This window comes from Labrus bergylta, chromosome 12 (assembly GCF_963930695.1).
Source record: "Labrus bergylta chromosome 12, fLabBer1.1, whole genome shotgun sequence".
NCBI lineage: Eukaryota > Metazoa > Chordata > Actinopteri > Labriformes > Labridae > Labrus > Labrus bergylta.
Window position 1 is genome coordinate 13,489,620 of NC_089206.1, and position 25,106 is coordinate 13,514,725.

At 38.9% G+C, this 25,106-nt stretch overlaps 2 protein-coding genes across 2 annotated transcripts in view; one reads left to right on the forward strand and one right to left on the reverse strand.

The window, feature by feature from the left end:
• The first annotated feature begins 1,172 nt into the window (after window positions 1–1,172).
• On the forward strand, window positions 1,173–12,487 carry LOC109980898 (NACHT, LRR and PYD domains-containing protein 12-like). Its single transcript, XM_065961275.1, has 12 exons — window positions 1,173–1,487; window positions 2,448–2,585; window positions 3,191–3,334; window positions 3,884–4,092; window positions 5,216–7,016; window positions 8,117–8,293; window positions 8,400–8,573; window positions 8,855–9,028; window positions 10,059–10,232; window positions 10,912–11,085; window positions 11,443–11,616; window positions 11,799–12,487. Exons 1-12 carry the CDS (start codon window positions 1,450–1,452, stop codon window positions 11,815–11,817), a joined length of 3,396 nt encoding a protein of 1,131 aa, XP_065817347.1. The 5' UTR covers window positions 1,173–1,449; the 3' UTR covers window positions 11,818–12,487.
• A 1,436-nt stretch (window positions 12,488–13,923) lies between these two features.
• samhd1 (SAM domain and HD domain 1) overlaps window positions 13,924–25,106 on the reverse strand; it is a 50,686-nt gene continuing 39,503 nt past the window's right edge. Inside the window, exons 3-17 of the mRNA XM_065961284.1 lie at window positions 24,930–24,996; window positions 24,657–24,729; window positions 23,705–23,865; window positions 21,491–21,606; window positions 21,244–21,314; window positions 20,184–20,342; window positions 19,573–19,673; window positions 19,186–19,294; window positions 19,007–19,098; window positions 18,791–18,906; window positions 17,421–17,560; window positions 16,423–16,518; window positions 16,206–16,310; window positions 15,897–16,034; window positions 13,924–14,991 (exon numbers count right to left, since the gene is read on the reverse strand). Of these exons, the coding sequence (XP_065817356.1) occupies window positions 14,845–14,991; window positions 15,897–16,034; window positions 16,206–16,310; window positions 16,423–16,518; window positions 17,421–17,560; window positions 18,791–18,906; window positions 19,007–19,098; window positions 19,186–19,294; window positions 19,573–19,673; window positions 20,184–20,342; window positions 21,244–21,314; window positions 21,491–21,606; window positions 23,705–23,865; window positions 24,657–24,729; window positions 24,930–24,996 (1,691 nt within the window). The 3' untranslated portion in view covers window positions 13,924–14,844. The remainder of the gene's footprint in view (window positions 14,992–15,896; window positions 16,035–16,205; window positions 16,311–16,422; window positions 16,519–17,420; window positions 17,561–18,790; window positions 18,907–19,006; window positions 19,099–19,185; window positions 19,295–19,572; window positions 19,674–20,183; window positions 20,343–21,243; window positions 21,315–21,490; window positions 21,607–23,704; window positions 23,866–24,656; window positions 24,730–24,929; window positions 24,997–25,106) is intronic.

Consider the following 25,106-nt stretch of genomic DNA (forward strand, 5'->3'; position numbering starts at 1 on the left):
TAGCAGCTTTACCAGGCGTACACCATGCACACACACACACACACACACACACACACACACACACACACACACACACACAGCGATTCTGCAGCGCTATTACAATTAAACAATTAAAGAACTGAAATCCAAGTCCAGACCTGATTTTCTTTAAGAAATATATCAAACTTTTGTGACAGGATGTGATGTGGGCTTTATTTGGGTACCAGTGTAGAAGAGTAAATGCTCTTGAACAATCAGACAGAGACGTAAGGCCTGTGAATCGAGGATCTGTTTATTTCTCTTGGAGCAGTTCTTTTATAGAATCCCAATCATCACACTGGGCAATTACAACATGTGTGCTATATAAAGACCATTTCCTAGAAGTGTCTTGGCCGGACAATTGGACTCTTACCAAAGAGTAGGTGGGTATGTGTGTACGTCTATCAGAACATGATCTTATGACTTTGCTAAATTCAGAGGTTAGATTACTGGTTTGTGCCTGTTGCTTTCCAGTTAGTGGTTGTCAAGTGGGAACTTCCCTTCACTGGTGAAAAGGAAAAGGGAAGTGTTATTTTTCAATTCAGGGGACATTGGAAAAAGAAAAAAAAGTCATTTTTATTACAATAGAAAAGATTCAGTCATTGTAACCAGGCTGAGTCTGGGAAATTTTTGGCTCATAAATGGGTTTGCTTTAATAAGAAAACACACTGATGGATAATGTGCGTATGACAGCATTGAAACAGTGCAACATTAGGCTTCTGTACACCTTGGAATCATTTGCTTTTTTGTAGCCTTTTGGCCACATTACCGCAAGAGGGATATATTGAACTAGCTTGCCCCCTTTTATTTTATATCACGAGTAACCTACTTTTCAGATAATGATTTAAGAAATACCCTCAAAATATTTTTCATAAACTACATAGACAAAAAAAAGTTAAGCTCCAATTCATAAGTCTACACCTGTAGCCTACCACTTACAATGTGCATGATAAACAAATATAACGTTACTGTAGCCTACATTTTCAATAAAGCCTTCAGTAGCCTACTTTTTTGTATGCATTCTAAAGAGACAAAATGAATAGGCTCGCCCAGTCAGGAATAACAAATCCAGGAAGTAAAAACAGCGTGAAGAAACCGGCTGATGAAAGCGAAGGAGTGTCTTCGCATTGTCAAGATGGAGTATTCTCATCATTACGGTATTATTTAAGCGTCAGAGGGGAAAACGCAGTTTCCGAAATCACACTATCACACAGGAAAGCACATTTCAGTGTATGTGTGTGTTTGCTGTGTGCGTGTGGTTATGCCTACCTGCTCTATTTACCGTAAAGATATGGTGGAAGACCGCGGAAATGCAACTGTACCACATTTTTCAAAGTTTTTTTTTCTCCTGTTTCTCTCTGAAAAAGTTGTGAACATAACGGGGTAACGGGAATACAACACGTCAAAGTGGGCCACGCATGCGAATAGAAGATGGAAAGTAAGGATATAACAACCGTGTCCAGAGACAGGTAGGCCAGGCCGAGGTGTCAGGACGCTGCTGGTTTCAGTTTACTTTTTATGCTACTGAAAGGTCTGTTGTATTATAAGACCATGACATATACATCCTATTTGACCTTATAGTCTAATATGTAACGGCCAAGGTTAAATTAACTAAGATGTAATGTAGTGTGATGAATGTAAAGTGAAACGTGTCATGTGAAACACAGTAGCCTAAATAAGGACATTTATTGTAAAAAAAAAAAATTTAAACTTCATAAATCGATTAGGCCTATAGGCTAAGAGTGGCGTATATCACTGTGTAATAACACAGTTTGGCCTTTAGAAACATGTACTTACAGTAGCCTGGGATAAAGCTTACTTTTGCAAAACTAGATATGCTATAACGTAAAAGGAAATGATCAATTTCCTTGTTAACTGACTGTAATTACAATGAACAAAACATTTAAGGGTGAACTGCATCCAGTGTTGGGAAGTATACTTTTAAAATGTATTCCGTTGCATTACTCAATCTGAGTAACGTATTCTGAACACTTGGATTACTTCCACATTGAAATGCATTTTTATAAGTGTGTAGGAATGCTGCAATCACATCCTGCTTACTAAACAGGCCTATTCTGGTGTGATCTTCTGTTCCAACTGGCACTTGCTGTAGTGGAACAAAGACTATAAGGGTAAGTTAACGCAAAATATGTTTTGCTTGGTTAAAAAAGAGAAGAGTTGGCCAAGTTTCCCTTTTCGTGAAACAGTAAAGTACCGTCACGTCATCCATTGATTTCAACCATGTATCTGTATTCTGAATACCATCTGTTTAAATTGTAACTGTAACAGAATACAGTTACATAATTTTTATTCTCATACATAACTCCAGTACATGTATTCTGTTACTCCCCAACACTGACTTCATCTACATGGATTCTGTAGTAATGTTTTCTTTGTGTGTTATTTATTATTACTAATTTTAATTTAAGGCCAAAGATGAGTTTTGGTGAGCAACACGAGGAGGACAGAGCAGGCTCTCCAGTTTCCACGTGTCTGTCTCCAAAGAGTGACCACTCCAAAGATGTTCCTCTCACCTTCAGTAATGAACCTGGACTGTTTGACACAAAGTAAGAGTTCTACTTAAGGCCACATTTCGTTTTTCTTTGTCATCTTTCTCTAGATCCTGCAGTGAAAGAGGGAACATTTTTTGAAAAGGATTCAAATATAGAGTAATTACTGACTGATAAACCACTTATACCCAGAAAAAAACTGGAATCAAAATATATGCCGATTAACATCTCAGCGAACAGATTCCTTGATGTTGTCTTTGCTTCTGAGGCAGCACTTTTTGTCTTTTCTATTTTAAAGTTGATCTCAGAGTTTTTAACCAGCCATAAACCACTGATTTAGAACTGTTGTATAGACCGTAAGGCTTTCCTAACAAGTATCTAGGACATACTGTAACACAAAACCAAGGGTCAGCCAGTTTTCTGCCTGGCTGATTATTGGGGGCTGATATTTGGCATTTGGCTGATTATCTGTATCAGCGTTTTCATTTACCTCTTTATCTCTTCAACCACTATTGATTAATAACATAGAGAACATTTGTAGCTAAATTAACTAGGTTGAATGTCAATTTTAATTATGAAGTATAAACTGCATGTTTCCTTTCTCTTCTACATGGAATCAGTAGTGAACCGTTTTCATTGTGTTTTACTCATTTTAATTTTAGACCAAAGATGAGGTCAGGAAGGACACAAGAGCACGAAGAGGACAGAGCAGACTCTCCAGTTTCCACGTGTCTTTCCCCAAAGAGTGACCACTCAAAAGACGTTCCTCTCACCTTCAGTAATGAACCTGGACTGTTTGCCACAAAGTAAGAGTTCTACTTCAGCTTTCTGCCCTGTGGAATATATCATGCACCATTTTGTGATTCCTGTCATCTCTTATTTGGCCTTTATGGATTTAGAACAAATTGTGGGAAAACTCTGACAGGGAAGACATTGTTAAGTATCTGCTAACTAATAGACATTCACTTTGGTAATAGAAAACAGATGAATCTTCATGGATATTAACAAACATTAAAGAAACAGTGACTTCTGTTTCTCTTGTTAACCCCCAGGTAATGGGATCCATCCTTCTTTTCTTTTTTTTTTAACTCTCCAAGGCGTAACAATCTCATGTAGTTCCTACTTTATTGCTCAGTGAATCCTAACTGTTTTAGTGACAAACATTTCAGTAAACGTCTGCTTCTCTGTAATGGATCTGTAAGTGGATATTTTAAGAATGGATCCAATCAGAATATGATGTTTATACTGAGCACCAGTACACATGATAAGACACCAAAAAACACCTAAAACTGTTAGTCTTTGGGTCTGGGGTATAATGTAGGGAATTTAAAAATACTTTGCCTTTATCATCACAGAGAGAGGAAGAGGACTTACGCTGCCATCGAGAACGAGCTGCCCTGCTGTGCTTTGTGCAAGGAGGTCCTGAGGCCTTCACAATATACCAGCTGCGGACACTACATCTGCAAACAGTGTATTGCTTCACACTGGGAAGACTGCAATTCAACAGGAGACCCCCCTTGTCCGCAATGTGGAAAAAGATGCAATTACAGTCGACTTGAACAAGGTATCTTTTATGTTACTGAAGCTTTTGTGTCTCTCTAGCGTTTTCCATTATTGATTTCACTTATCTATAAAAAGAATTACAGATCAATAGGAAAGCAGCTAATGTGAAACACCATCATTTTATGCAGGTTTAGGAGTTCACCGGTTGATTATGGAACACATAGGTGAGAAGGGTCAGATTTTTGAAATAGCTGTAAAGGCAAATGGCTGGACCTGAGATGGTAAAAAGGAAAGGAGGAAGAGCCTGAGGGAATCATCTTGTTGGCTGAAAGGACCGAAAGAGAAGTGAAATTGGTAGGGATGAACACTGAGGCGTGTCCAGACTTTCTGACTGGGCTGGCCTAACTGGGGCACTGACTTACGCAGGAGTGGCCTGAATTGCGATGTGTACACAAACACACAGTAAATATCAATGATGTACTGTTTCTAACTTCACCTATTATATCTACTTTATAACACAAGATAATGGATACATTAGCTTAATGTTTTAATGTCACGATAAGAAGATTTATGTTAAAGTCAGAATTTTAAGTACTAAAATATTTGCATGGAAACTCCTGCCCAGTCTGACTTGCAAATTAATCAGCAATGTTTTGGTCCCAACACATTGCCAGTTAGTTCATTGCAAGTAAGACAGAGTGCATTACTTTCTCATGCACCTGACTTGTGAAATAGACATTGATATGTAAACAATACTAGCAGCCTTTCCAAATATAAATACAGTACAGTACAGTTGGTTCTAACACAAGTCCCACTTCTGACAAGGCAAACAGACAATCACAGTTTAGGAATTTTGGGCTAACACCTGGGGTGGCCAATCAGATTTCTAGGGGGGCCCATGCCACACCTGGCCACCGATCTGGCCACGTCCCTGGATAAACAAAACTTAGGCAGACATTGTGAAATATTGACTTCACGCTAGAAGACTAAATTAACAGTTTTTTATGACTCCATACTGATGCGGGCTTTCCTATAAGATCCTACTGATATCACAGGAACTCCTGTTGGTAATATCTTTAGATTTTGCAAACATTCACTTTGGCTCAAGTTTTTGTGACATTTTGTGGCAATTTCACACCAGGAGCTTGTGGAATTGATCAACATCTGGTTTGCTTATGTTTCAGGCACTGGCAGTATGCAGGAGATTTTAGACACTCATAGGATAAGTCTCAGAAGAAGATGTGAATTTGCAATAGAAGGGACTGCTGAAAGGGGAACTTGCATCCACCTGAACAGTATCTACACTGAGCTTTACATCACTGAAGGACAATCTGAAGGAGTTAATATCCAACACGAAGTGTGGCAACTTGAGACACTATCCAAAAATGAGAACCTATGTGAAACTCCAATCAAATGTCATGACATCTTTAAGGTCTTACCCGGCCAAAGGGGATTCATCAGAGTAGTCCTGACAAATGGCATTGCTGGTATTGGAAAAACCTTCTCAGTGAAGAAGTTCACTCTTGATTGGGCACACGGCCTGGAAAATCAAGATGTCAGCCTTGTGATTCTGCTTTCTTTCAGGGAACTGAACTTGATCAAAGAGGAGAAGTACAGTCTCCTGAGACTGCTTCATGATTTTCATCCAACGCTACACATGGTCACAGCACAAATGCTCGCTTTCTGTAAAGTTTTGTTCATCTTTGATGGCTTGGATGAGAGCAGACTTTTGTTGGATTTCCAGAACAAAGAGGTTGTGTCAGATGTCAACCAGAAATCATCGGTCAACTTGCTGTTAACAAACCTCATCACGGGCAATCTGCTTCCCTCAGCCCTCTTGTGGATAACTTCCAGACCTGCAGCAGCCAATCAGATCCCTCCTTCATATATTGATAGGATGACAGAAGTAAGAGGATTTACTGACACTCAGAGGGAGGAGTACTTCAGGAAGAGATTCAGTGATGAGTCTATGTCCAGCAGAGTGGTCTCACACATCAAGGCGTCCAGGAGCCTCTATATTATGTGTCATATCCCAGTTTTCTGTTGGATTACTGCCACAGTCCTGCAGCACATGTTGACTACCGACCAAAAAGAGCTGCCAAAGACTCTTACTGAGATGTACACACACTTTCTGCTGGTACAGACCAAGAGGAAAACACAGAAGTATAATACGGAGCATGAATTCATCAAAGAGGAGCAGATGCAGACTGACAAGGAAGTCCTTCTGAAGTTGGGCAGACTAGCATTCGAAAATCTGGAAAAAGGGAACATCATGTTCTACCGGGAAGACTTGGATCGATGTGGTCTCGATGTCGGCGAAGCCTTAGTTTTCTCAGGACTCTGCACAGAGATATTCAAACGAGAGTGTGTACTCTTTCAGAAAATGATTTACTGTTTTGTACATTTAAGTATTCAGGAGTTTCTTGCTGCTGTCTATATGATTAACTGTTATCTCAACAAGGATGTGGACGTGCTGGTGACTTTCTTGGGAGAAGACTGCGACAGAAATAGCTATGACCCAAGTTTGGATACCTTTCTCAGCAAAGTTGTGGACAAATCTCTGAACAGTGGAAATGGTCATCTGGATCTCTTTGTTCGCTTCCTTCATGGCCTGCTATTGGAGTCCAACCATCGTCTCCTTGAGAGTGTGGTAGGCTGGACGGCAAGCAGTCCACAAAGCATCAAGAATGCTATAAGCAACCTGAAGAAGATGAATGCTTGTGATATTTCTCCTGACAGATGCATCAACATCTTCCACTGTTTGATGGAGATGAATGACCACTCAGTGCATCAGGAGATTCAAGAGTACCTGCAGTCAGAGAACAGATCAGAGAAAAAACTTACCAAAACCCATTGCTCTGCTCTTGCCTACATGCTGCAGATGTCAGAAGAGGTTCTTGATGTTTTGGACCTGAAGAAATATAAGTCATCTGAAGACGGAAGACGGCGATTGCTCCCAGCTGTGAGAAACTGCAGACATGCTCGGTAAGTCAGGATACAGATATCAGTAGTTTATTTAACTTGATGCGACTTCTGCAACAGTTCAGATATTAATCTTCTCTCATAAAATAAATATACGATCTTAAAAGGCTAAGTAGAATTTTGATATTTTTTCTCTCAAAGACATTGCTAAATGTGGAAATGAGTTAAAGGTCACATTATTCTCCTTTTTTAACACATTTAAATAAGTCTCAGAGGTTCCCAATCCTGTATTTGATCATGCCTATAAACCCCTCTACTTCAGGCCTGCTCAGAACAGGCTGTTTCTGTGTCTGTAGCTTTAAATCCAAGTGAGCTGTGTCTGACCACGCCCCTCTGTAAGGACTTGGGTGGCTTGGGCTTTCTAGCACCATGCCAAAATGTTTACAGGGAGAAGGTAGACTCAGAGGCAGAATAAACACCTAGCTGTGGGAGTATCCCCACCTGGGGGAGGGGTTACTGCCCTTTGTGATGTCATAAAGGGAAAATTTAAGAGCGGCCTGTTTGAGCACACATTTTCTGAAAAGTGGAGCATGCAAAGGACTGAGAGGATGGACTTTTATCATAATTTGAGGGTTTGTAGACAGACTAGATACACATATCAGTGTTAGAAAAACATGGGGAAGTGTATTTTGCATAATACATGACCTTTAAGATATACCCTGAAAGAAAATACATGGTCTATTTTTTACATGCAAAAAGCAGTAATTTTTCTTCGACTTGCATGTGCAAATTTGTACTATTTCAAACACAAGGTAACAAATTTACACTCGTTGGCACATTTAAGGAAAAACATTAATTACGCTTAAAACACAACATATACAATAAAACAGGAACAAAAGGGCGAATGTAAAGGAGGGCACCAGTCTCTTAATGATGAATATTGAAGGTCGTTCAATATGAAAATATACCCTTTTTATTAAAACTCAGTACACTATGTTTGTACCGCTGTGTAGCCAGATTGGCAGAAAACGTTTATTATTATTTTATAACAACTGGTAGTAGTACAGGTACTAGAAGTAATGCTTCTTTAAATTTAAATTTAGCGATGCTCAGGGCCTGTGCTGCATCAGTTGGTACTGACATTAAACACATTGTATTTGCAGGCTCTCTTGCTCTGGACTCTCTGAGTGGCATTGTGAAGTTCTGTCCTCAGCTCTGATGTCAAACCCCTCCCACCTGCGGGAGCTGGACCTGAGTGAAAACGATTATCTGCTGGATTCAGGAGTGACGTCGCTGTGTGTCGGACTAAAAAGTCCCAACTGTAGACTGGAGATTTTAAGGTCAGATAATCTTCAGAGAACACTTTCAGTCACACATTATTGTATAAGGGCACTGCAATGTTGATAGTGACAAGGAAGTGACCATTCCTTTGTTGATATTTTGCAGCTTGAAGAGTTGCAGTTTATCAGAAAGTTGTTGTGAGTCTTTGGCATCAGCACTGAAGTCTACCTCATCTTGTCTGAGAGAGCTGGATTTAAGTAACAACTACCTTAAGGATTCAGGGGTTAAGATGCTGTCTACTGGATTGGAGAGTCCACACTGTCGTCTGGAAACTCTGAGGTAAGGCCGCACTTGATCAACTTTATCACCTTCAGGAGATTGATTTGTACTATATGTTGTTTCACTTGGAGGGTAGCATGGACTGTTGGGGTCTTTCTGCTTATTTGGTATTCTGATCCATACTTATAACTTTGTTTTTGAAAACCACAATCATGCTGGCTTTAGATTGGAGCAAGAGACAGGAGAATGAAGAATGAAAACACCTTGTGGTCTAAATACATTAAAAAACAAAATGAAATTCTATCTCAAATATGTTGTATACTTTTTGCTTCTTCGTTTAGATTAAGTTGCTGCAGGCTGTCAGATATCAGCTGTGGGCATTTGGTCTCAGCTATAAAGTCCAACCCCTCACATATGAAAGAGATAGATCTGAGTAAAAACAAAATTAAGGATCAAGGAGTCATTGTGATGTCTTCTGCACTGGAGTCTCCTCAATGTGAGCTGAAACTTCTGAGGTGAGTTAACTTCTGTGGACTTCATATGTATATCAGAAAATATATTTTCCTCTTGATGGGTTCCTGAAGTTGATGAATTTGTATTTTTTTGTCTTTTGCTCTTTTTTCAAAGTGTCCTCAGATAACCGTTGTTATGATTTGAGGCTATTTAAATATAAATGAAATGATTTATTGATGCCTTTTTACTATTACACCACCATTTTCCCTGATATTTTCAACCTATCATCTCCTACTTGGGGACCCCAGGAGGAATAGCTTCTTGCTATGCTGAAGCTAATGGGGATCCAAATAAACAAACAAACAAAACTTCATGCAGTCATTGGAGCACTGAGCCTCTTCTTTTCATTGTTCCTTTGCCTATAGTTAAATACAGAAGAGCATTATTGTTAACATATTACTCTGTGCTTTTAGCACTGGTCGTGTGCTTCAGAGTTTTAAGTAAATGTTCACGGGTAGCAATGACAACAATGATTGATCCCAATTTACCACCAATGTGTTGACCTTATTTCAATGTAGGTCCTTCATTTTATGAAGCCAGGAAAATATTGTCCCAAACTACGATGAGGCAGTGTTTTTATTTACTTCACCATTTCAGATTTAAAGGTTTAGCTCTGGGATAGTTTGCTTTTTAAAAAAAATCTAAGATTGTTTATAGGAGGTACATGTTGTACATGTACAGGCTGTATAGACTAACCACATAAGTCTCTATTATATGGTGTGCTGAAGTAGCACTGAAACTAAAGTGCTTGTTGATGGAAAAGTTAAGCTCTGAAAAGTTTCTAAATATAGCATACACTTTCATCAACATGATTTTTAGGTTGCTCTTTCTTAAATTTAGCTAAATTACATGGTTCAAATGGCCCCATCTGCAGTGATGTATAGCCTAGCTTCTGTGCCTGCACTCAAGCCGGTTTTTCAATTAAGGGGGATGTGCTGACCGACATCTCCCATGGCGAATACACTTCCTATTTACAAGTACCCCATACAAACAACAACAACTCTCTTTTTATTATCAATTCTTCCACTACAGGCTTGATAGATGTGGCCTTACAGCGGACTGCTGTACTGCCTTGTCCTCGGCTCTCAAGTCCAACCCCTCCTGCTTGAGAGAGTTGGAACTGAGTAATAATGATTTGCAGGACTCAGGAGTGAAGCTACTGTGTGTTGGACTGCAGAGTCAACATTGTCGACTGGAGGCTCTGAGGTCAGTCATTCATCATTTTTCATTTTACCTGAACATGAGAAATAAATGAATAATTTAATGGTTTTTTTTTACATCAGTATAGAGTCATTATTTGGTCATTCACACAATACAGGAAAGCTGAATACTATTCTTAATGTAATAATTAACATATTGAATACTTTGAGCTTTGTTGAGATACAACTTGAAGAAGTTAAGATAATAAGGGATAAACAGCATTCCAAAAATGACCTCTCCAGTCACGTCTTCCTCTACGTGTTGTTGTTCTTCTTCTAATTGTTATTATTATCATTATTCAATTTTAAAACATGTTAAATTCCTCCATGCTTGTAGTTTTCTCAGTTCATAATTAAACAGTTGACACCCTGCACCAAAATAAAAAATGGGAGCAATCAATAACTAATGCCACAAAAATAAAAAAAATAGTTTTTTTAGTTTTAGTATCTTTAGCCTCATTTCAGATAAAGCATATAATTTAACTGTGCTATCATGGAGAACCTGTGGTTCTGGGGTAAAGGAGGATTTTTTTTTTTTTTTTTATCAAATTCCATAAATACTTAATTCATTTAACCCTCCACCACCCTCATGCACTGTTTCCAATCATGGAAGTCTTGATGTTTAAAAGCAGCATTTTTAATCCAGTAACATATTTTCTTTTGACATTTTTTATCATTTTATTCAGATTGAGGGGCTGCTGGTTGTCAGACAACTGCTGTGCTTCTTTGGCCTCAGCTTTAACGTCCAACTCATCCAATCTGAGAGAGCTCGACTTGTGTGATAACGACCTACAGGATTCTGGGATAAAGCAGCTGTCTGTTGGATTGGAGAGGACATATTGTAGACTAGAGACCCTGAGGTAAGAAATCCCCTTTTTCCTCTAAAGAAAAAATAGTTTTTCAAAGAAGTTCGGGAGAACAAGGAGAGTATAATGTAATGTTGGATTTTACAGTTAGAAATGTTTTTTTGCATCTTGCTTGTACTTCTCAATGCTTCACATTTTGACATGATGAATTTCAACTGAGCTATTTTTCATTGTTAAATTAAGACTACATTACATTACACTAATTTCAGATTACTTTATTCAGACTGTTAAAAATAAAATTACTGGAGTAACTTCAGTTTTTGGGACATAATATATTGACTGATATGCTTTAATGACAGTTGTCATACTATATGTAACAAAAATGGAAAAATAATCCTCTCATCTCTGCAGGTTGATTCGCTGTAAGATCACGGGTGAAGGCTGTGCTTTTCTGGCAGCAGCTCTGAAGTCCAACCCGTCCCATCTGCAGGAGCTGAATCTGAGTAGAAACAACCTGCAGGAATCAGATGTAAAGCCGTTGTCTGAGGTCCTGAAGAGTCCACATTGCCGACTAGAGACTCTCAGGTGAGCACTGCGTTTCAGTCAGTACCTTGTTTCAGTAGTATTAAAAAAAAGTCAAAGATTCTGCATGGCCTTTTAAACTGCCAAAGTATATAAAGTATTGCCTTGCCTGGTGAACATCTGCAGAGAGAATAGAGACTTGTGGATTGCACATGTGATGATGTTTGCTTTGATCATCCCTACAGAATGGAAGAAATAGAGTAAACCTGGGGTATATCTCATCATGGGCCGTGTGCTGTTGATGCTGAGGCTGCAAGGATAACCACTTCACTGCTCCACCACTAGTCTGAACATGACTTCATGTCACCTGTTTCCTACTCACTTTTTGACTTCTAAATCTGCAATTCCAGGAGGGATTTGTTTATTTCAAGAGAACTGATTTGAATTCTGTTAAAATCTATTCTTAAAGATATTTATACATAATTTATGTCACTGATTAGTTGATTTTTTAGAGGCATTGTGTAAGGTAGTTTTTTTGTTGTTGTTGTTTCAACGCTGTTACATTTGTACTGTGTTCAGAACGTTAAAACGAACACTAATCTTAATCTTTGCAAGAGTTGACTGTAGTTTGTGCAGTGAAGAAATATTTAAAACCAGTACTGAATAAAGCATTTACAGAAAACAGATGAACAGAAAACATATACAGAACTATGCTGTCCTCTTGAAAGCAGAGTTTATCCAGTGAACTTTGTTAGTTTCTGTCTTTTCAACAGCCTTCATCTCAGCCCTGCTCCGACACATGCACTGAAAGCCAACCAAGAACAAAATGTCTGCAAGGCAAAAGCAATCTATTTTTTCAACAGAAATGTATGCAGTACTGTAACTTGCATTTAATGTCTTTAATGTTTTAATAAAGCTATCAGGGTTGTTTGAAGGTTCTTTACAAAATCATTTCCAGTGGATTTAGGTTGTAAATCGCACCAACATGTTTTGCAGTAATAGCAAGAAGCAGAAAAAGTGTCACTTCCTGTCAGTAATGATAATCAGTAACTCCATGTTTAATTATGCAAACAAACAGCTATGCCCTACATCAGTGGTTCTCAAATTTCTCACTATGAGTGCCTCCACAGAAAACATGTGTCTCTCCAAGTACCACCATTATTGCCAACTTTGAAATACAGTAGCGCAGGGTTATTTCACTACAATTACAGTTTACACAAGAGGCCATTTTATCCTGATATGCATATTATTTGACCACACCACGCACTGGGCTTCCTCTGTGCCACTCCAAACGAATCCAAACTGGATTTTGACTCAAGTCATATATTTTGCTATTCTGTAAAACTGTTGTGCGTCATTTTGTTGCTAGTAGGTGCTGAAGCACCCCTGGCACTGCTAACATCACCTCTTGCACTTGTGCTGGTTTCACTGTCGCTGACTTCACTTTCTGCTGTGCTGCTCGACGTATCCGCCGACCTTTTCTTTCTATTATTTCCCGTTCAGAGCCAAAAAAGCAAAAGACTTTAACCGCATATATGCTTCCTCCGCTTGCCATCACAGCTTTACTTGTCAAGAATTTCGTTTGTACATCTTTATAAAAAATAAAAATAAAAATCGGAGACTTTCTTATAAGAGACTCCCTGTGTACCACAAGAGGGATCCTGTGTACTGCCAATCTGCCACATACTTGCTTGTTTAAAGAGGAGGGCTGATTGGAGTAGGCAGAACAAAACTGTTGTTCATATATGGAGCTGCCAGCCGTTGGTTTATGACACACTTCAGAGGTTATGAATGCCTCCAAAGTCATCTGCCAAAACATTCTTAAAGTGAGTCAACCAGTAAGTCCAGATCTTTTTGAGTCAGGTGCTTTCTCATGAATGGATTTATTATTTAAAGACATTTTTTAAAAGTTTTAAAGGAGGTGTAAGCACATCCAACTATCTCATGAAGTAGATCGTAGGTCATCAAACTACTGTATCACTTTGAAAAGAAAAAATCCTGCACACTACTCTCACTAGGCATCACCAATTTATTAAAAGAAAATATCTGTTGATTTTTAAAAGGGAACCTTTACTGATGAGCTATCATTGATAAACTAATTTGGTTCCAGTTGAAGTTTCAATCCTCAAGCCAACGCTCATATTTCAGCATTAAACTGATTCCACTACAGTAAAGAGGCTTTAGGGATTATTTATGCACTTAAATGCCCTTACTGTAAATGGGACTACTAACCAACATCTGTACTGTTGGAGGTTCAACACACACCTGTGCTTATAGGAGACAAGAATCAAACAAATACTTCATGAGACATTTGTCCATGGTGAGAAAGAAACCCTGTGTTGTTCAAGAACATTTGATTACAGGAGGAAATAACAAGGACCAAGAGTTTTATTTTGAAATCCTTTCAATAGTTATACTATTTACAGGATCTCCACAAACACTTTGGTTTCTCTTTTACATTCTTCAAAAATAGATATATCGTTACATACGCGAAGCAAAACAACCTCAAATGAGACACGCTTGATAAATAGTATCCAAAACAGTCATCAGATGTTGCACAGATCACCAATGTAAATAAAAACAAACACCATCACACATATGACTTCAGCTGCTTACTGTAAGAACATTAAATAAAGAGGTTTGAAATATAAATACATCTAAAAGTAAGAAGTTTGGAAAATACCAATTGTAAAAAGAGACGCTTACTTTCAGTGTCAGAAACTGTGTTTCGGATGGAGAGTAACTTACTTTTAAAAAGCAAAATTAAATACCGCCTCGACATGCATCAGCTGTAAAAAAACAAACAAACATACAAACATACACTGCCCTGAAACATACTATGCTCGTGTTTAGAGTACATTTAGATTGACCTTGATTTATTGTTTGTAGTGCAAATACATGATTGTACATTATTTAATGATGAACAGTATATCTATATTTGACGGATGCAGCTAAGAATGAAGTTAGTCTAAAATAAAAACCCGGATAAAATGATCAAACTAAAACTTATGGATGTGTTAAATACTAAAGAAGGATCTTCTTCAAAAAAAAACCCCAAAAAAACCACAACCTGAGTATAAGCCCTGAACATACATTTATGATTCCCCTTTGTGAAAACATTCTTTTTGGTGTAAACATTGAGCTTCCAATAGAAGTATTGCTATTAAAATCTGCTGTGCTCATCTACACACTCGCCTCATAGAAAAATATAATTCTCACTACTATTCTCAACACCTTCCAAATCCACCATCTACAACATGTGTAACAGAGGGGTCATTTGTGCTCCTCCTCTTACTTGAAAAGCTTAGTTTTGGCTTTCTCTTGTCCATTTGCACTAGCACTGCGTCCTTGACTGGAAATACCACCATGCTCCCCCTCGTTGGTGCTTGACCAGCTCTTCTTCAGAGGAGTCAGCTCAGGAGCTATTATGTCACCGTCCTGTGTGAGTGAATTCAAAACAACAGACAAGCTTGTTAACCAGAGCAGTGTTGAGTGTACAGAAATGTTAAAGAAGTCATCAGGACTGCTGGATGGCACTCAGTTACTCTTAAATCTACAATACAGTGATCTTTTTTTTTTTGTACACATACAGTACTGTGAAGCTAGAAGAGGGGAAACATTCACCAGTTAAGTAAAGTTTTATCAGGATAAATATGAGAGATTTTGTAATCCGCTTTTTGTCTACCAAGGGTCAGGTAACTGTGCTCACTTTTTCCAGTTGGTTCAAAGAAAAACCAGAAAGGAATAAACCTCATATAGGTACAGACTACAGACTTTAACTGTTTATCAAATCCAGCTTTCCAGTGCTTAAAAAGGGGACAAAACACTACATACTTTGTCCACAAGGGGGCGCAAAAATCCACACAAATTGAAAGAGCCTCACAATTGCTTCAAATGAGATATTTATCGCTTAAAAACATTATTAAAGTAAAATGAATCCTAATCCTACTCAGAAACTTTTTATAACATCACAAACTGGAGGTGTGAGTGTGTGAGGTTTCATCCAGATAAGAACCAGAGTTGGATTATCTGGAACAACCCAATTTAAAGATTTTATTCAATCGGATGGCTTTAACCCTGTTGGATTACTTTTGAACAACCAGTCCGTGAATTTATGTGAAGAATACTACTGAAATACGGGGTCTGGCCACCAGAGGGTTGAAGCACATCAGTGGATGTCATAAAAACTTGTACTAGGAAAGGTTTTCTACCATCCCAACAGTTTTTATTTCACCTTTATTAAGACATGTTATCTAACTGATCAACAGGGTCTAATTATCATGGTAGACATTGTCACCCCATATGACTTTAAAATGATTCACAGTGTAGCAGATCAATGTTACCTGAGGCTTTGAGAAGTTCATGTCCATGCACCACTGCACAAATTGCTTCTTGGCAGCGTCCAGGCTTTTTTTGTCCGTCTTCTTGCAGTAGGCCCTGATATGCTGCTCGGTGAACTGCTCAGGGAGAAGTTTAGACACCTGAAAAATAAAGAAGAGAGCACGGTTTATTTTTAATGCAGAGTTGAGAAAGGGGCTGGAATAAATGGCTGCCATGTATGAAGCAAGGAACGGCCAATGAATAAAAAACAAAACGGACATTTCAGTGAGTAACCAGCACACGCACTGAGAGGTTTTCGACTTAGTTCTGACCTGATTTTTGCGAATTTGGAAAGCTTTGGTAGGGTCGTCCTTGCAATAGAATCGCACGTTGTTGATGGGGTTCTGTTCCTTCATCCCATAGTCCATGTTAATGACCTGAAAGAGAAGAGGGAGATCATCATCAAGGACAAGCCATTACCTTACAACAGAGCTGAGATTTATAATTAAAAAAAAAAAAAAAAAAAAAAGAATTGGATTAGAAACTCACACGAACTACAAAGTCCTCTGGCTGCAGACAGACGTCCTGGGGGCCGTTTTGGGGGATGGACTTAGCCAATTTTTCTTCCCAGCGGTGAAGTGTCTCCTTGATGATGAAAAGCAATAAGTGAAGGAGTCAAAAAATATTACTCATCTTATGGAGGACGTAACATGAGATCTGACCCTTTGAGTCTTAGTGCTATCATTACTTCTTTAATACACATATTAAAACAATCTTAATTATTACACTGTCAGTGATGAAACGGATCCGGGATCCGATATGCAAACAGGAAGTAAGTCTTTAAAAATGTATTTTTACGTGAATTTTTTCGCAGATTTTAAACAGATGGCTCGTAAAGTTTTGATATTTCATTGTGTAAAGGGACTTTGTTTCAAACGCTGCTTCACCTTTCCTCCATTTCATCTCACCCTGTGTGTTTATCATGCAGGTGTCAGCTGCATATTACATCAATCAGAAAGTGAACATTTATAACAATACAGCCTTCTGTAGTCTGTAGCTGCAGATGGGACAGACAAACTCTGCTAGAGAGCTGTGTTTGAACCGAAAACTAAAGATATACTACAGTAACTCACTTATAAATCAGGCTACACACACCATGTGCTGCCGCCACCGAACAGACACACACACACATCTGCTAAATGAACGGTGTGTGCATGTTTCGGTTAAGTTCAAAATGTTATCTTTGCAATCCTAAAATCTTAAAACTTCTGTGGACAGAAACACATTTCATTTGAATCATAAGTACTTCATTAGCTCCATCAAAACATAAATATGAGTGTGAAATGATGACATGGTCAACAGAAATTTGTTGACATAGCTCCTAAAAAAAACCTTAAATCCAGGATCTTGGTTTTATGTGGATTAGTATTCAATGATAGGTACAAATAGTCCCAGTCAGAATATACAATTAAAAAGGGGAATGAAAGAAGTCTTTGCTCAGTTTCTATTCTGTGACGAGCAGTTGTGTTAAACACATGAATACACACCTGGTTGACAGTTATTGGTTCATCTGCCTGAGCCTGGCCCAGACACTTGTAGAGGCGTCGATAGACGATGTTGCGTAGAATCTGCCTCGCCTCCTTCAGGTCATCACTGGAGGAGTTGAGTATTTGCTCAAACACGTAATCTACAAGTCCAACAGAAAGTGAGGGAGACAGGTCAGATGAAGAAACCAGAACACGCCCATATTCAATCAATCATTACCTTTAATACGTCACATTGAATCTAGAGGTTCTGGTTTTACATCAAAAGAAAGCTAAACCAGAAATCTAAATGTCAGCATGAGTTACAAGAATGGTTTCATTTTCTAACTGGATATAAAGGATACTGAACTAGAATGTGAATTAAGTAAATATTTCATGAAGAATAAACACTTTTTACTGGGAAGTACAACAAATAATGAGATGCACACAACTTCTAACTAACATGAAAAAAGGCTTAGGCTTGTTGTTAAAACTTGAGTGATTTGGCAAGAACCGACTTTGAACCTTTATTCCTCAACTCGACTCAAAAAAGCTCAGAGACTCAATGTAAAGTTGCGGTTGTGTTCTCTGTGTTGTCTCCATTGTTATACTATACTGGAGTAAATTCACCATACTGCTATGGCCACTATCAGACAGCTTTAAGGTGGAGTGTTTTCATGAGTTGACGTTGTGAATCAATCAATCCACCTTAAGTGTCAAAAGGATAGGTGAGCATTGTGTATGACACTTTAGTGATGATCCGACATTGAAGGGCTCAAAAAAAGTGTATACTCATTTTGAACGGATTATGTAAACTGCATATATTCTATTTCCTTACTGGGAGAAAAAAGCCCTGAGGCGTGCCGGACACATATGCTCGTGTATGTACAGAGGGAACTGTGCTCTGGTCCGGTGTGAGTGCAGCCTAATGAAGTTCTCATTCTGAAAAGTGTTTCCAAACTGACAGAGTATTTGAAAAAAAAAAAAAAAGGTTAAACGAGGTTACTGCTTCTATTGAAAGGGAACCTTTAAAATCATTTTGCTTATTGGTCATTTTATAATCATAGTTTATTTTAAAATATCTCTAGCCAACAGGCATAAAGTAATGCATGTTGTCAAGCTTGTGATGCCTTTTTAAGAATGTCAATGTCTGTACACTCCCTGATCCCTTTTATTTAAACATGGTCGGAATATTTCTTTGTTCCTTGTGTTTGTTAATAAGGTGGGAACACACATTAGGTATTTGTCAATATAATAACCTAGATATTAATCATGCAACAATAACCTTGTTGATTTTACTGCACACTCATGTCATCAAGAGTCCTCACATACTAGTCTATTCTGTGCATCCTGTTTCTTTGCTTAAACACAAATTAGCACGCTGTGACACAGACCTGTCAGCTTGGTGTAGGCCACCATGTCGTCTATGGCTGTGGAGAGAGTGAACGACTTCCCTCCTGAGCCTGTCAGCGGGATGTGCTTGTCTGCTTTTAAAAAGGCCTCTGTGATCCTGAAAAATGGAATCAAACTAATCAACCATTTTCTTACCATTCAAGAGAGTTAATCATAAAGCAGAGTCAAAGACGACATCAGAGCAATGAGCTACTCACATGATCTCGATTATGTGGCCCACTTTGTGCTGGTAGGCTCTCCTGTGGAGACAGTTCCTCGTGTGGAACATGTCATACAGATTGCCCACCTCCTGTTCAGAGAAATGACATGGATGTTACTCATCCCAAACCACCACAATGGACTGTGCTTTTTAAATAAGCCTCAATAACTTAGGCACCTTGTCTCTGGTGCAGATGTGCTTCTGCCCCTCCACGTCACACACCCTGGCAAACTTCAGGAAGCGTCGGTAGTCAAAGTTGTTTTGGATTCCTAGGTGGTAGCAGTCCCTAAGGAGAGACAGATCAAAGACATTTACAGAGGCTACAGTCCTCGACGCAGCAGCAGCCATGGGTTCAAATCAGACCACCGTGGCCTTTTGCTGCATGTCATCCCCCGCTTTCTCCTCCCAACATTTCATGTCTCTCTTCAGCTGTCCTATCCAATAGAGGCAAAAGGCCCATAAGAAAATATATAGTATATATAAAAATATATATATATGTATTCATTTACCATATGCTTTTGAATGTTTTAATTAAAACAAAAACAGCAGGAAAACAACCCACACCTAGCAAAGTAGTCCCACTTGTCCACATCTATGCCGTTTCTTTTGTTGGCCACGATTTCATAGAGGAAGGACTTTTCTTCTCGACGCCCTTTGTAAGGCCACTGCAGGGATGACGACACAAAGCCAAACAGGAACAGTTTTAATTGGCACGCATGTTGTTAATGAATTTACAGAGATAAAAATGCAAGAAAAAGCATGAGAAAATAAACAGCGGGTCCAATTTTAAGATCTCGGAGGAGTTCTAGGCAGAAGAATATTTTGTCTTTTATACATCTCCATTTGTTCCTGTTTTCTGACACAGGACTGACCACTAAATCCTGAGCTGTCAAAAATCTTATTAAAGACTTTTTAAGGATTTGCGGGAACCCCCATTTTCTTTGCTCAGATAGCACTGGTATGATGTAGCTAATGAACCAGTTGTGATAACATCATCTTCCTACAGACCAAAATCTATACCTGCTAAAAAAAAAAAAAGAAGCATTTCAAAGCATCAAACCAGTTACGGATTCTCTCTTAAAAGCTGGGGTGATGGACTCATGTAATAAATCATCCATTTGTCCTGCAGCAGGACACAAAAGGACTCGTTTTATGTAGGCAGAACCTGCAGATACCTTCTGGCCCTTAGCTGCCTCAGAGCCCTGTGGTCCAGCGATCTGTTCCTTTATAAAGTCCAAGTCCTCGGGCAGCACCAGGCCATGGTGCTCCATCTCTTTCTTCAGGCCGTTGTCATTCACCAGGTAGTCAAACATGGCCAGAGAGGCGGTCTCATGCTGCAACAGAAACAACTTTTCACATACATGGACATGGAAATATTTGGACTTGAAAACAAAAGCTCAGTGACTCATTACTCAAACAGAAAGAGCTTACCTCAGCGCAAACATGATAGGGTACAAAGTGATTACTTCTCTTATCTGTAATGATTGCCAGATGGCAGGTAAGGGGTATAAAGAACATCAAAAACATGTTCTCAGCTGTTCTTATCAGTTTGATTTTGCCTGAAAATTACAGAATCTCTACAAGAGGTATGAAGAGACAACTCAAGGCCTTTTATATATATATATATATATTTTATGTTTTAAATCAGCCGGTCCAAAACAATTTTCCAAGCAAAAAAAAGAAGGTATGCCACCACATCACATCAACTATTTTTTCCTCTTTCGGAGAATTACGCTCTTTGAAAACCAAATACCTTTGGTTAGACTCCGTGCATGTCTGAGCTAGTGGTTGAGGTTGTGAATCATAAGTTGTTTACTTGCATCTCCTTGATTGCCAGATAGTTTTCTGATGAATCATTAAAACAGTTTGAAACACTTAGGAAAACATAACACGCCAACGACATGCATATTCTTTAAGTCAAAGGATATGAAGCAATCAGGAAACAATAGGAGATTGTGTATAAAGTCCAGCTTCCGTGCAGGCACTTTAGCAGGTCTCCCCTGAAAGAGGCCACACTTAGCAGCATCTCCTGTGGCTAATATATTTACTATTGACAAGAACCTCATACAACCATACTTCAAAAGTACTAAGCTATCCCTTTAAAATAGTCCATATGTTTCAATGTATTTATTCATTCTCTCTCTCTCTCAATATGTTGCGTTAGGAGTTTATACCTTTGCATTTTTTTTTTTTACGGTTGAGTACAGAGAAAGTGTAAATCACATGGTTTCTTACCTTCCAGGATATTCCTGGACGTGCCCTGGGGATGAACATCCCATCAAACATGTGGGAAAATGGCCCATGCCCTGCGAGAGAAGAAAAGTTATCTGATCTGTTTTTATGTGAACTTTACACAAAGCCACTTGTTTTAGATTCTTCTCTGGAAAACAAAAAGATTAAAACCAAATGAGTTTCATTTCCATTCTCACGCTTGCCAACACCAACCGCAGACAGTCTTAAACCTGTATGGCGTGTTACTCACCCAGGTCGTGGCAGAGCCCAGCGATCTGCACACAGAGGATGTCTCTGCGAGAGATGAGGAGTTCAGGCTGCCTCTCATTCAGAGCTTGAACAAGTCGGCCTGCCAAGTGACCCACCCTGATCCGACACACAACAACAACAAAATAATTACTGGAAAAGAAAAAGAACATCATAAACTCATAAACTTTTTGGAAGTGCAATTCCCCCTAGTACTATGCAGCTACGTCAATCAGGGTGAGTCTGTCAAAGTGAGTCTGGATGAAATGGAAAAGAACAGGAGAGGGTTGCAAAGCTCCATAAATGAGACTCTTTTGGTTTCACAAACAGTCGCCAGCCCACTGTTGACCCCCGTGCTTCTTCCTAGCAGCAAAACAGCAGTTTGGCCCGTGCTTCCACAGCCATGCAGCGGGTAACGTTAGAAGGATAGAAGCTATGACAGCCTACATTGTTAGTCTACTCATGAAGACTAACAGCATATTAAGGTGACAACGAGTGACATTCTGGTGTCTACTGTAGGCTCTACACAGTCTGCTGGCATGCTATATTCATAGATGTTCTTGATGTGGAGTCGATTTTTACATGTAGGATATATGCCAGAAATCATCTTCTTTTGTTGAAGTATAATCACCATTTGATGGGGTTTGTGCAGATTGTGTGTAGCTGGCCTTTTTCTCAGTCGGGACATGATGTTTTCTTGTTAAATATTGCAGCCCTCTTCAGTGTCTGTGTCATTTTACTATCACCTTGTGCCCTAAATAGGAGCGCACTCGTGAGGTTGTCGCAGCGAAAAAAATGTCTTTTGTGAAAGTCGCTGTTCATTTACAAGGTTAAATAGACAGGTGTTCTGCTCTCAAGCCTGACGCTTGTTTTCACATTTTTGACACAGACTTTGACAGTCTGTTTACGTCAGTGCATGTCAGAGCGCGATCCATGGTTCTGATCGCTTTCTCTCAAAATATCTCTACTTTCTCAATGCAAAACCTTATAACCTATTACGGGTAAAATCCATCACATTGTTGGTAAATATATAGCCTAATGATGTGTGTGTTTGTGTGCTGTAATGGAAAATGTGTTAAATAAAACACACACAAATCCTGTAACCCCAGAGGCCTCTGCATGACCTTCTGCTTTTCTTTGAATTAAGGTACAGGTACTGTCTCAACTTTGTTCAGCACCAAACTCTTAATCTTTATTATGCTCGTATCTTCACACTGCATGTAAATTTACCCAAAATGAGCGTGATCTAGAAAGGCAGTTAAGCAGTGAGTACAGTATGTTATTCTTCTTTTCTCTAGTCCCTCAATTAAACAACTTTTATACACGGGGGGAGGGGGGGGGGGATGAGCTGGCCAGCCGTCCAGGCGATATAAACAAACTGAAGATATGACTCAGAAAGCATCACAGACAGTGGGACTCGGGTTTTACACTCATTGTAGACAGTCATGACTCACAGAGTTATTTTCAGAGGATGTACTTGATTTCTATTACATTTAAGTGTGAAACATCACATATTCTGCCTTTATTCAGCGATTTGTACTGTTCAAGTTAAAAACTCAATAAAAAAGAAAGAAAGAAAGAAAGAAACCAGCTGTAATTCTGCCTGCTTTACCCAAGAGTAGTTATTATGGATCAGTCTGACTTCTCCGGTTGTTGGCGTTTGTACCTCATACAGTCCAGTATGTTCTTTTTTTTTTTTGGGAGGGGGCAGATCCATGCTCTGTTCATACAGTAAATAGTTTTGCTTTGATTTACTTCATACAGATTTTGAAACCTAAAAGTGATTACTGGTGGACCCTGAATACCCCTCCATTATGTAACTTTGATCTACACTATGCTCTCTGGCTCCTTCAAACTGTTGTTATCGATGTTTATCATTCCCATATAAATTACCCTGAAACAAGTGGATTTTATGGAGATAACGATAAGATACGTTTTCAGATTGATTTACTGAATGGCATTCTCACTGATACCCGATAACACAGTTTATTCAGTATCTATGGCAATGTGATAATGGTATTATAGTGGAACCGCTCTAATGGTGACTCAATTTTTGGCTTTAGCAATCAATGATGGTTATGATGATTGGGCTTCTATTTTCATTGTCCCCTCGAGGACCCACTTTCCTTAATGTGCATCTAACTACGAAGCAGGGCTGGTTTATGATTTGTCAAGATACACCGTGATCAACAATCATTGTATCTAACTGAAGACTTACCCGATCGAGTGTTCAAAGCGGTTGTGACACGCTCCAGGAAAAACTAAGTAGGTCCCTCCAAGCTGCTTGAGGTTTCGTAGTCTCTGGAACTGAGGCGTGTCAATGATTTTGATGAGTAGAGGATGTAACTCCACGTGACCATGAATGGGATCATTAAACACCTGGCAGAAGACACAACAGAGGCGCTATTTATGTTTACATCCAGAATTCAATTTAGCAAAATATATGTGTCGATCAAATAGTCCCAGCCTGCTTGAATGCATTTTAAAACTTAGACCCTGTTTTTTTTAAAGGAGGTGTTAGGACAACCAGTTATCTCATAAGGTAGGTGCGTAGGACGAAAAACTATTACTTGAAAAGAAAAAATCCTGCACACTACTCCTGCTAAGTATCACCAATTTATTAGAACAAGCTAAACGTTTCGGTCCATCTGAACCTCTGTCAAGTGTGTTGACACAGTGTGTTGACACAATGTGTTGACACACTTGACAGAGGTTCAGTAGATGCGATCACAAGGTCGGGTCGTACAGTCTTTTAATATGAAATTGAATTCACCACAGCATCTCAATTCTAAAGGAGGCTTAAATATGTGTTTTAAACAGTCTGTAGCCTGTCTTAGGCTTTTTATTATTATTATTATTATTAATAATAATAATAATAAATTATTACGGACAAAATGTCACTATCACAGAATCTATAAAAAAATACTTTCCTACTTCCAACTCACAATTCAATTTCACATTATGTATTTAGCTTCCAACCTTTAGTTAGCCTTTTTAATGAGAATGAAATAAACCATCATCTGTTTTTCCTTGACTCTGCTAATATATATTTCACATGTCCCTTCTGCTCATCTAGCATGCTCCTTTTTTTTTTTTTTTTTTTTTTTTGCTTTATTATGTCTTTCTGATCTGTAAGCCTTGAGAGTTTAGATTGATAACAGACAAAATACCTTGCTTGGCTCTGCTGTTATCTGCCACAGCTTCCTGAGGCTGTGTATGATCCGCAGTCGGTCACCAAGGCTCCTTAAATGATACAATTGTGAAGAAAAAAAGAAAAGAAAAAGGTGTTAACCAACATACAGACAATGCATGAAGCATTAAAGTCGACCCACTAGGAGAGCCATGTGGTATTGCTGGTCACATTTCCTCCTAAAGACAGTGAGTGCACAAGGCAGTGGGCTATTTGAATATTATTAAATAAAGTCGGAAGTGGAAACACTTACTCAATGCCAATCTTCTCCAGATCGCTGTCATTCAGATACCTCAGGCCGACTCCTGTGATTTTTTGTGCTGGATGACAGAGGAAACATTACTATTCATGTTGACTGCTTACATGTCAAACACACAAATGGGCGGCAGCGTTGACCCATCTGATCAACAGATAGCCTACACAATGAAAA